The sequence below is a fragment of the Anarrhichthys ocellatus genome, unplaced genomic scaffold (assembly GCF_004355925.1).
Source record: "Anarrhichthys ocellatus isolate YVR2014 unplaced genomic scaffold, GSC_Weel_1.0 scaffold14, whole genome shotgun sequence".
Classification (NCBI taxonomy): domain Eukaryota; kingdom Metazoa; phylum Chordata; class Actinopteri; order Perciformes; family Anarhichadidae; genus Anarrhichthys; species Anarrhichthys ocellatus.
Genome location: NW_022280044.1, coordinates 1,314,834 through 1,327,933, shown reverse-complemented (window position 1 = coordinate 1,327,933; position 13,100 = coordinate 1,314,834). Strand labels below are relative to the sequence as shown.

Below are 13,100 nucleotides of genomic sequence, written 5' to 3'. Positions count from 1 at the left end.
ACACACACACACACACACACACACACACACACACACACACACACACAGGTATAATTTGAGCCCCAATTCCAAGTCGGGATAAACCATAATATTCGGAGGAAAGCTTTGCCATGGCAACCAGCCTAGCCTGGAAACGGGGTCACGGCTTCCTTTGCAGAGCCGGAGACGCACTGAAGCAGAACGAGCTGTGTGTGTCTGTCTGCGTCAACACGCAGCTATGCAAGCAATGAAAGCTGCTACCGATGGTCAGTTTGCAACGCACCAAATATATCTGGGCTTGTATGTGTGTGTGTGTGTGTGTGTGTGTGTGTGTGTGTGTGTTTGCATTCACACAAGCACATTTCTTTTTTAGACGGGAACAAATGACATCAAGTAAGGCGCCAGCAGCACCGAGATGCTTTACCTTCTTACACACAAACACAGGCAGCAAGCTTAACATAAATACATACAAGTTGTTAATATATTTAGTTGTCAATTTGGATAAGGTAACTGATCAATGTACGGTTGTACGGTCAGTCTGAAAGAAAGGGTTTGTTCAATGTGGCGTCTCAGAGACAACAAAAGTACCTTTTAAACTATTGCTCTATTCTTATTGGGAACCATGAAAGATATCGATTCAAAAGATAAAACTAGAATTACCGCCTCGCGTTCCTGAGATATCACGTTCACAAGAATAGGACGGACGGACAATTTAAAGACATAATGTCTCCAAAAAAACTGGCCTGAGTCGGCTATTCATGTATGAAATATTCAAACTTGTCACGTACGTGGGTAACATCTGGAGATGAGAAAGAAAGGCTCCTTATATGGACAAACTTTGTATTTGGTGCATGCAAAATATATTTGAAATTTAGTATTTTTAGTATATTTACAAAACGTTATGATGTTTTTTTACCTGAACATATATTGCTTCATATATTTTTGGGATGTTTTACATATAGAAGTGTTCTAAATGTTCTTCCTGACACAAAAATGAAAACTAACAAAGTGAATATTATTAGAAGGCATCATTTGTTCCGTATATATAACTGTAGTGACACACTAGAGGACATGAAGCGGCACAATGTTAAAGTCTTCATTTACATGTTCATCATGTTTCATCTGAATTTAACAAAGGCCTTGTTCTGCCGTCACATTCGGAGAGATATATTTCGGTTTAATGTGGGGAACCCGCTCTTCACGGCTGGAGTCGAGACAAACAGAGAGAGCTGTAATGAACCTGATCTTAATCTCAACCGTCCGCTGACAGCGAGAGTTAGAAACAGGACGGCTGCCAACACACAACAACACACACGTGACATAATATTACTGCAACAGAGTTTAGGGTTAAGTGGGAGACAAAAGGGTCGAGTAGTATGTGAGGCTACCTCACAGTAGAGTCACAGTATTATTCTGTTTTTAAGGTCACTTGGAAAATGTCACGGAAAGGCAAGAATTGTAAGAAAATGTGTTCTTTGACGTATAAACCAAAAAGCTGAATATTAACTCTGAGCATTCGATTGGTTTGGGTAGAGCGGTGGGGCTACTGTTCCACGTAATATGACCCATCTCTATTTTATATATTTTAAACAATTAATCAGTAGGATGCACACACATGCTACTGTCCACACACACACGAGCAAGTGCACTTGGGGTGAAAGTGCTTGGACTTTAAGCTGATTTCAAACTAAAACCACATGCTGACAAGCTTTTGTCTAAGTGCCAGCATCCACATTCAGATTAAACACGCGCACACGCACACGCACACACACACACACGCACACGCACACACACACACACACACACACACACACATTGTGTTATGGACAGATATTTGCTGTTGTCTTTGTCTGATTTTGCTCGTCTCCTTCCGTCTGTCTCCTTTGTTTTCTCCTCTCTCTCTCCTTTTCTCTCATTTGTTCAATCTCTCTCTCTGTTGTGATGAATGAGGGAGAGGCCGTGATAGGCACAGCGCTGTGACTCGCCTACTGCGAGAGATCTCTGTCAGCATTCTCTTTCGATTCTTTGCCCTCCCTTCCTCCATCCCTCCCTCCCTCCTTGCTTGATTCCTTCCCCTCTCCTGTTCTCTCAGCAACAGCTGCCTTAAACCCGTCACAGCAAACGCCAAGTGCCGGCCTAAAAGAGATGTGGGGGCAAGTAATGTGTGAGTGTGTGTTTTAGTGTATGATGGGAGAACTCTCTTCCTCTTGTAGTACATTTATTTTTGAGTGCAAACGCAAGTCAGTCAAAACAAGTCATGTGAAGAGGAAACTTTGGACTTTAGAAGATTGTGATGTGCATTTATCACCAAAAGAATCAATTGCAGCCCACCTTGGCAGGGGTTGGGAATACAACAACAATTAACAGTTGTGTGACTCAACTGAGAGTGGCATGACAAGCTGCAGTAGCTGAGAACTACAAAAAGAGAGACGCTTAAGTACACTTGAGGTGTTGGCCGAGGCCAAACACTCCGGCACGCAGCCAAGTTCAAGCTGAGCTGGAGCACATCTGTTGCCACCTTTGAACAGTTACTGGGGGATTTTGGATATGCGATCGACACATAAAGTGAGATTACGAAGAGCTTTTAAAGGATTTTCCTAAAGATGCAGTGGTTGTGCTTTCTAGGCTGTTTCAGATCAGCAGGGAGGCTCGTCAGTGTCTCATCACCACATGTTTTATTGAACATCTGGACCAGATTCTTGCAAACTTTTTCTCTTTGTTGCAATGTTAACTCCCATTATAGCTATCCTCTCATTATAGATGAAAAGTGATAGTTCAAAAATAGTCCAAAAATAATTGCATCTACATAAAAGGGCTGCAGAATTATCAAAATAGTGTTGAAACCGCAATATGTCCTTCCACAATGTATAAATAGCAGGAGGTGCAATATCTGTTAGAGGCTAAATGTGTGTTGAAATGAGATATTGTGATGCTGCAGAGATGTCCCGGACTACGCAGCATATTCTACACACTTGGTACAGATCCCTCAGAATCACAACAATCATTTTTATATTTTTCATTGAAACTGAGAAATCATTATTCCCTCTAATAACACAAATGCTCTAGCAGTCAAAATTGATCACAATTCGGTATTTTTTCTAAATCGCTGAACCCTACTACATAACAAGCAGTGATTTCATGCACAGCAAAACCACATTATAATTTGATCATAACAACATAATCACGGAGGCAAAAACAAAGCCTTGCACTGAACCTTAGGGAGGTGGGAGTTAAAAGTAACACTCCCTCCATGCCACACCCTGAGCTCTTCTCCACGTCTCTCCCTATCTATCTATCTCTCTCTCTCTATCTCCCTCCAAGTAAACAGACTGCAACAGCCGACCAGGCACCAACCGCTGGTTGTGTTGGGTCGGTACATCCTGATAAAACAAAGCATTTGTTGGTGGAAACAGCACACGGGGAGCTAACGACTTCAGCTAACAGCTTCTCTTGCCAACAACCAAAAGAGACGACTTTGTGGATTATAATTCAGCTAACACTTTTCACACATAACACTTCATCATCGAGTGTGAAAATCACAACTCCAATACATAAAGGCATCAGTAAAATCTCAAAAGGGCTACTGTGCAGACTTCTATATTCTGAAGGGTGGAAACAACAAAGTGAAACATTGCTGCAGGAGGTGTCGTCAATACCAATAAAACTTTCAATGGTCAAACAAGAGACCCACAGCCACACACACACACACACACACACACTCAGTAGCCTTCAGCTCAAGCCTGGCTGAGAGCACACACAGAATCAAGCGCAAAGACAAACGGATTAAACCATTAATCCCTTTAGGTCGTCTTACAGGAGCTCATGGCAACAAACTGACACAGCTACAAGAGCACATGCAGATACAGACACGCACAAGCACCCACCGAAACACTTCACATACACACCCAATGCCCGACATGAGTAAAATCATCTGGACAACATGACTAAACTTGGTGGCTCTCAAAGGCCGATACAACTGTGGCAGAAATAAATGAGAGATGGCACTGACCGTGACTCGGGCTGAAAGCCATGTTGCCTGAATTCAAGGCTTCATCAAAACGAGTGAATAACGTCTGTAACCTGGAGAGAGAAGAAGAAGTGTTAGAGCAAAACATACACAACAAAAATAATGAAATGAATATTATTGCAGAACTGGATCCATCAAAATGAGACTGAATTAGGAAATATAGACGCAATCGTCTTCATTGACAGGATCATGACAAAGAAAATACAAACACAAACACACACACACACACACACACACACACACACACACACACACACACACACACACAGTTTTGACCTAGAGACAGGCAAGGTGCTGTGAATCCGAAGTGACAGTATCATCAGCAGCAACATGTGGACAGCCTGTCTGTCTGCGTGTCTGTCTGTAGGTGGGTGTGTCTATCATGCCAGTCATACGCATGAAGCTGCAGCAGCAAACGACTGGAGTCCTTCTGGCATCATGCTCGGCACCAAACGCACACAAACACACAGAATCACAAGGCGCATCAGCTCACCCACGTGATGTACAGGCAATACTGTCTGCATGTTAATGTAATGTTAATAAGATCGATCCCAATAACAGACGAGTCCAGCGAAAATAACACCGTTGCACAAATAATAGCCTCAAACGTCTCCTGCACACTGAGCAGTGTTGACACACACATTGCTTACACATGACTGGTATGACGACAACACAACACAGACACACAATGACCCACGTCCTGTAACATGCTCCAATATCTCCTTTCCAAAAGGTTAGCACATGGATGCGAGCACACAAGAATAAGAGTCATACACACCGTCGTCAGTCTCTCGGTGTCTGGTCCACAACTACAAGACTAAGCTAAGCAGCTCGTGATAAGTGATAAGTGACGATTAGCGATGCAATGGGCTCCTCCGCCGTGCAGCGCTTTCACGTGGCTCCCTTCCTTATTCAGTTCAGAAACACTCGTCTGCCTCAGTATTTCCCAGTGGACTGATTAATAGGTTGCTGCGCAACATTGCCCTAGCTCCCATGCTAGTGACACACTCCGGTCCTCGGCTACCCTCAGCTCTTTGTATCCAACATGGTGCAGTGACTTCGAGAGGGAGGGAGGGAGACAGGAGGAGGGAGGGAGGGCGTGAGAGAGGGAGAAGGAGCCAAACAGCAAAAAGACCAAAGCATGCTATGGGCATACGACGAAAGCACCACCTACTGTCGCACATACGTATTGTATGCTGCGCATACACACCCACTGAGAAATCTCCACAGTGTACGAAGAGTTAAATCTCAGCAGGGCCTTTGCATGTGTGTGTGTGTGTGGGAGACAAATAGGCCAGTTTGTGTGACAGCAAAGAGATTCAGTTACCCTTTACATAACCTCCCTCCTGTTCCCAGACACGCACACACTTATACACTTGTCAGAGGGGGAGGGGCTGTAAAGCTAGTGGCAGACAGCAAAGCTGCTCCTCCCCCCCCCTCTACATCTCTCTTTCACACCCCACTTGACTATACCCCCCCTTCTATTCCTCTTTTTTCACCCAGATCCACCGTCATTGATGGAAGGGTCACCTCGACTCCAGCAGAGGTAACTCGCACCTTTCAGGTGGCTTCCTGCGTGCATGAAGCAGGTGTACCGAATGTTCATGGCTGAATAATGGGATACTGTTGTCACAGGTTAATCCCACTTTACTGATAATAGGAAGTCTACAACAGTACTTGCATACACATCACTGCTAGACCATAGAAAGACATTTTCAAAGAAATCCAACGAGTGTCTGACCCGATTTCAATGCAGGACGGGGCGATCTGGGTTTACCAGCCGGGTCACATGATTCTCGCTGACCCCATCAGACCGACAGGTTTAAGCAGGTTTAACCCGTGTCAGGTTCACTGTAGGATGAGTGATCTCATCCGACACCGGCTAACCTACACAGTGCAGCGTGTTGTGCTGAACACTGACCAGATTAACTGACCTGAATGATGAAATGAAACTACTTCCCAATCCTATTCTGAACAGTCTGGGACCTCTTCAGGGACAAACCTAATTTGGGGTAATAACATTCCGTATCACTCAACTGACACAGTTTGTAAACTACATGTTTAAGCTTCATTACAAGGCTGTAAAATTCAGGAGACATAACAACCGGACACATACTGATTCAATTTAAAGATGTCTCTGAAAGCTAAATCAGCCAATTTAAATAGTCATAAACAAAAGTTTGCTTGTGTAGAACAAATGGTAATTCAAAGAGGACAACTCTTACTGGGAGTCCACATTAAAAGAGAGCGCTACTATTCAATCAGCACCAACTCTGACCTCCGTTTGGCCCGTGTCTGTTGTCAGAAACAGCTGTCTGTCTGTCTGTCTGTCTGTCTGTCTGTATAAAATGGTCTGTTCCATGAGACGGGTTACTGGCAGACATCAAAAAAGCCTCTAAAAAAGGTTTTCTATATAAATTGTCCTTTAAATTGTCCTGACCTGCATTAAAGAAATAGATTATACTCATTAGTTACAGCCTCCACACTTACTCCAAATGATTTGGCTGAGTAATGCAACATGTTGTGTGTGATTTGATACTGTAGACCTGGATACAATTCAGGCTCCTTTTCAAATTAAGGGGGCGAGAGAGCGATTATAATGTAAAATGTCCCTTGGAAAATTATTGATAGTGGAGGTTTCACAGAGTACAGTCCAGATATGTTAAGGATTTAAAGCAGGTGACCTTACGTGAAGGGATATAATAAAAGACAGTACTCTGGTTCATCTCTTCACTTTTAGCCATTCTGGTACCTCAAACACCATCTCCACCTTTCTATCTCTTACTCTCAACCCTAAACCTTCTCTCTCTGTCACACAACTACCCCTTTCCACCCTGCAACCACATACTACTTACACAAACACACAGGCACGAACAACCTCCACCGTGCCTTCACACCAGTGCTACAACATTAATAGTGAATACAGTAACAAAACAGATATTTGTGCTCATCACAAATATAAACATATTTTTTGTACACTACATGTACAGAGGAACAAGCATTGGTTTCAGACACACACAGTCTGTATGAATCCCTCACACACACACACACACACACACACACACACACACGGCGTGTTTACACCGGAGACAAACAGGCTTAATGTGTGCAACACATGACACATGGCCAGCATTCACAGAGGCAAGACTCATACTGAGCAGTCAGCACACAACACTGGCTTCTGCTCAGAGCTCCCACACGGGAGAAGGAAGGAGAGGGGGGGGGGTCCAGTGTATGCTCGGAATAACCCTCAACCCAGCACATGTAACCAGGACGACCAAAGACGGACGAGACCACTCAATGGACCTCTTTAGATGACATAAACACACAAACATACACACACACACGCACACACACACACTTTCTACATTTTTTCCTTAACGCTGTTACTCCACCCAACGCCTTTGTACCCCATCGGCCCCTCTCCCACTCTCCTCCCCCGGTCAGTCAGCATTGTGCTCTGGATGAAAGTGCCTCTCTGTTTGTGTGAAGGGCAGAGTGGTGCATGGTGTGGCCTGGGACTAACAGAGTGCCAAGGCCACGGGACCCACAGGCCCCCACACACACACGCCCCCACACACACACACACACACACACATACACACACACACACACACACAAATACAAATATAAACAATGCTCACAAAGAGAGCGCTTATCCAGAAATGACAGACAGAAAATAACTCACCGTGCAGCAGGCAGACCTCTCTTTCCCAGGTCTGCTCGGACCTTATCTCCAACATGACGATAAACATCCACCAATGTAGCTATGGAGGCCTCACGTACCTACAGACAGCAGACACCAACCAATTTAAAAGTCACACACAGGTATACCATACAATGATGTATTTATTACGATCATGGTGAGTTTACTTTCGTAATCCTACACAGATTGCCCGTCACTGTCTGGGGTTGCAAACATACATGCCTTCAGAAACAAACCCTTCAGGGCCCGAACTCATCCCTCTAATGGGAGACCAGCGATTTGCTAGTTATGTCGTGAGCACTGTTGTGATTTGGTAGTGGGATGCCGTTAAAGGGATTCTCCTGCAACTGAGTGTGGGCGGGCCTGTTGAGGATTTTTGATTGGCCGGGATGGTATGTGGGTAGATAATCATTGGGTAGACGATAGGAGCAGATTCCAGCTTTGGGGTGCAACTCCACAGGAGGTTTAAAACCAACCTCTCTCTACCTCTCTCTCTCTCTTTCTCTCTCTCACACATATTCAGCTGGTACTGCTGTGTGGGTTAATGGTTGGTGCACATGGTTCAGCAGTGGAGCTCTACAGAGCCCATCTCCCCACTAATAACAGTAATAATCGCAGAGCTGCCTTAATGCCTGCCAAGAGCTAAACCACAGACTGATAGAAGGAAGAAACACAGGACCTCTACCCATTCTAACACACACACAAATGACAGTATAAACATATACGTAGACATGTTGACCATGTATGATAGTGCTGAAGCGCTGTGTCTCTTACCTGTGGGTTCTGGTCTCCAGTCAGAGAGCAGAGGTGAGGAACTAGCTTACTCAGGCTCAGTGGCTGAGCTCCGTACCTGAAAGAGAGCCACAAGAACACCATGACCATCATTTAAATCACATTTTCAGGAATGTGTGAAACACTTATATCCTCTGGAGGGAGACTGGGAATTTGAGAAAGTCTGCTGTAAATTGTGCATAGGATTTATAAACCCCAGGATATGTGGAAAGTATTTGGCACAAACACCTATATAAATTGAACTTCATTCATAATACATTTTCTTATTTAAAAAGGTAGCTGAGAGAGCTCAACGCACTGCTACCTGAAAAAAAAAACACGTGCAAGAAGGTGATAGACCTTCAGCACTTTAGAAAACATACATTACATCAAGAAAAAACCCCAAACCCAGACTGAGAGCAAGTTGAGAAACACACAAGTAAACAAATATACCAGAGAAGTGAGAAGAATACACTAAAGGAACGGAGTTACAAAACAACACACGTTTTCGTAGGGTTAATAACAATGGTGAAGATGCCAGTGATTAGTAAATGTCTGGCTGTAGGTGTGCAGCAGGTATCTCAAATAATAAAGGAATAATGCAATCAGAATATTAAACTAAGTTAAACACGGTTACATCAGTTTTCATCATCACACAAGCTTCTGTCGTGTTGCGTACACATCTTTATTTCCTTTTTTACTAAATTAAATTCAATAATAAGTGGTAATAAAGATGAATTGCCTGTTCATTTCCTTGTGTTTTTACCTTTATGTCCCTTAGTTTTCCTCAACTGCACTGAGCTTTGTCAAACACTATAATATCTGGAGTTGTAGCAATAACAATATAAATATGTGAAAACCCAGAAACATCAGGTTCCTTTGAGTCTACGTGCTGAGTGGATAACTGTGTTTGCCCAGTAAACACTTGAGCTTCACTATCAGGTACCAGCTCAGCAAGTAACATAACAGTGTCACTTTACATTAGCAAAAAGATGCTAAATTTAGCACAGCATTTCTAACAGCTCAGATTTGCCGTGTGCGGTGACATGAGGGTGGAAAAAACATTCAAATTCAACCTGAATAGATCTGAGCTGTTGTCGAGCTGCTGTCCAACAAAGGGAAGCAAGCCGGCATCCGTTTACTCTCATGTCTACATGTATATATACACATGCGTGTTTGTTTCATGACAGCTGTGTGATTCTACAAGAGCGGAAATCCTCTAATAACTATTTGGAGGAAATGAGAACAAACTAATTCATTTAGAAAAGAGGACAGAAAATGTGTAAAGTATACAGTGAAAATTAAGTCAAATAAACATACGTGGCAAAAGCAGTTAATCACGTGACATTTATATTGACCGTCATGATGTATTGGGAGGAATTAATAAGCTGTGAGGAAAAGGATTGCGTGGCTTTTGGGGCCGCTAAACCTGCACGAATTAGACAAAAATAAACCGTGTGATGGGTGAAATGCACTCCTAACAAATGGCGTCTCAGTGCTCCTCTGCTATTGTGTCATTTGGTGCCACATTGGCCTCTTTCTCTGCAAATGAGTCTCATTGCAAAAACAGTCCAGTTCACAAAGATCAGTGCTAAGAGCCACACGCGGTGACATTATTAGCGTCTTCAGAGAGTTTGTGGTAAATGACTGAGGGGCTTTTATACGGGCTGTCACACCGAGACTGATTGTAGATAGCAAAAACGTTATGGCCGTGTTTGTGCTGTAATATCATCAGCGCATTATCTTTTATGAATTGGAACATGAGACGGGGAAGATGGCAGTTCATGGTGCTATCAGGGGCTGCGATCCATAGTTTGTGAATTCGCCCCTAATAGTATCAAGCCAGTATCAACAGGCCTCTTTTCTTTTCCCAGATGTGATCCCTTTGACCTCCCGTCTCTAAATGTGCCGGCATATTTACTTTGGAACATAGTAGGAAGATACTGATCCAAATGAAACATTGAGAAGAAAGTCCTCCATCGGGCCTGACTTCTGAGCATGAGAACATGTGAGCGTTCATGCCAGCGTGAACTGACAACTGATTTTTAAACCTCTCTGAAAGCAGAAATGATCCGACATGTGTGTACGTTGAAGTCGTTACCGTCACACGACAAAAGTGGCAGAAATATATAAAATGAATAAATCAATGAGTTGGTTTATAGTAAGTACAATCTCTTCAGTCGATTAGTCATTTTTTCATGCTTATTTCCAATAAAACCTATGAGCACATCTCTGGTAAAAGTGCTGCTTTTATGTGATTATTTGCGGATAAACTCGGTGTTACTTCTTTGGTCAAGAACAGCCCTAGTGTAAGGACTAATGTGTGACCCTCTGCCCACAAGATGAGAGGAAATACACCTTGACTTAATAGCGTTACAATTTACAACATATGTTTATTATTTATTCCTTTACATTTCACACAGGAAGTGACACAGATGAAGAGTGGGAAGCTACTCACGTGCTGAGCGTGGCACTGAGACAGAGGCAGATTCCTTCTCGACTGCGGAAATTCTTGTGTTTAAAACCAGGAAGTAGCCTTTCCCAAACGTACTGGATGAAGGAGAGAGAGAGAGAGACAAACGGGAGGAATGGGGGAGAGTGAGGGGGAGAAGGTGTCAGTAGGAACGAGCAGAAGAAGGTATTGCCGAGCAGATCACGGAGCGCAGACGAGGATACAATCTGAGGAGATGTGTGTAGGTAACGTAAAGTAGAGTGGAGATGTAGCCGGTGTAATTCCTTCAACACCCAGGAGAGGGAGCCCAACTCACAAACCTCTCAGCTGTCATGACTGTCTGCTGATGTGGATGTGATCGGTCTGCTGTTTGTCTCCGTTTTGCATCTTTATCATGTATTATTTTGAATAAATGGAATAATTACAATTGATCTACTGACTAATCTCACAGCTTCACACAATACAGCTGACATCTTGTGTGTGTGTGTGTGTGTGTGTGTGTGTCTGTCTCACCATGGGCGAGGCCGTCTGCTCCATACAGCGAAGGATGACAGCTTGGCTGTTCTCTCTGACCTGGTCCTTCCCATCACCCAACCGGTCCACCAAAGCTGGCAAAACTACAGACAGGAAATAAAGATGGAGAGAGAGACAGAGAGGGTGAGGTAGTGAAGAGAGTCAACGTAGGAACAAATGTAGTTTAATGTGCAGTAATGATACTCGGTCTCTAGTGGATTTAAAGACCAGAGACAATACAGACTGCCCCCAAGTGGAGTGCTTTTAAAACATAAATATACAAAGATGTGTGTTTTATTATTAGTTACGGTTTGTCTGCATGTGAGAGAGAAAGACACAACATCGTAATGTAAAAGCTTGAACAACGCCACCGTCGACACAAAGGCTCTGATGAGTTGAGGGGGGGGGGGGGAGAGAGAGAGAGAGAGAGAGAGAGAGAGCGAGAGCGAGAGCGGACAAGAAATGACAAATGGGCCGTGACTAAAATAATGTCCAGATCATCAAACGCTCTCGTGTCAGTTCCACTTTATCAAACACACGCCGATGTGACGCAGTGACGCACACTGTACAGAATTAGAAGTAAGAGCCTTTAAATGCCGGCATTCAACTCAACTGTAAGCATTCTGGCAACTACTCAAATGTTTCCTCTAATCCTCTGTGACATGAGGACCAGCGTTAGCAGGAGGGCCCTCGGCTTTAAGTGTATTTTCAGATTTAATATCAGATCAACAGCCACTTGACAGCTTTTAACTAAACAAAATGAACAAATAGTCTTCAGTGAAGAGATCATTTAGAGGAAGACTCTGGTGATATCAAAAATTATTCTTGTCAACATATCCCACGAAAAGACTAAAATAAATAATGATTCGTACCTGTAACACATTTTTTGATTATTCAAAGTCTGATAGAGCTTATTCCTCTGTGCCATAGACTTCCATTGTTTTCTGAAAACTATTAAAAAACGCATCAATGATCCAAGAAGTTGCATTGGCCAACATGTTTCTTAGTAAATGAACATGAGCTTTGTAGTTTCTTTTGAGTCGACCACACATACGCGGTCCTGCTTTCATTAATGCTCACTAGCACCAAAATCAGTTGACGCAAATGAACTATTAACTCCTGTTTGAGAAATTAATGAAATTAATGACAGCGTTTTAATGACAGTTTGCATCTGTGTTGGTTCTACTTGCTCAGGAAGAACCAATGGGCTTCTGTGCTATGGACATGATGAGTCAGAAAGCACTGAGGTGGACTCGCGGTTTTGGTCTTTTGTTGACGGTAACAAAAACATCACCAGCCTCGTCCTTTAACTCACGAAGTCAAAAGTTCACAACACACTGAACTCTGGTTTAAAGGAATGGTCCAAACACACAACAATGTTTAAACAGACAAAATGCCAAATCTGGAGATTCTTTCTCTGCTTGACCATCAAACGGAAAACATGAAAGTTACATAGAACTCAAAACCTCCCTTTGACATTCACTCAACGAGATAAAAACAAATAAGACACAGAATGGTCTGAGCACACACACACTCCCACACACACATTCCTAGTCTGAAACTACAGCATGGGGAGTGATGTCATCTGTCCTTTTCCTGTGCTAAGTGTGTGTGTGTGTGTGTGTGTGTGTGTGTGTGTGTGTGTGTGTGTG

General features: G+C 43.3%; 1 protein-coding gene across 30 annotated transcripts in view; it reads right to left on the bottom strand.

The window, feature by feature from the left end:
- clasp2 (cytoplasmic linker associated protein 2) overlaps positions 1-13,100 on the bottom strand; it is a 51,686-nt gene that overhangs the window by 30,618 nt on the left and 7,968 nt on the right. For 28 of the 30 annotated variants that reach the window (XM_031853991.1, XM_031854004.1, XM_031853992.1 and 25 more), the window contains exons 3-7: positions 11,449-11,552; positions 10,942-11,033; positions 8,487-8,562; positions 7,695-7,792; positions 3,989-4,059 (exon numbers count right to left, since the gene is read on the bottom strand). In XM_031853991.1, the coding sequence (XP_031709851.1) occupies positions 3,989-4,059; positions 7,695-7,792; positions 8,487-8,562; positions 10,942-11,033; positions 11,449-11,552 (441 nt within the window). The other 2 variants (XM_031854014.1, XM_031854012.1) reach the window with 2 other exon arrangements.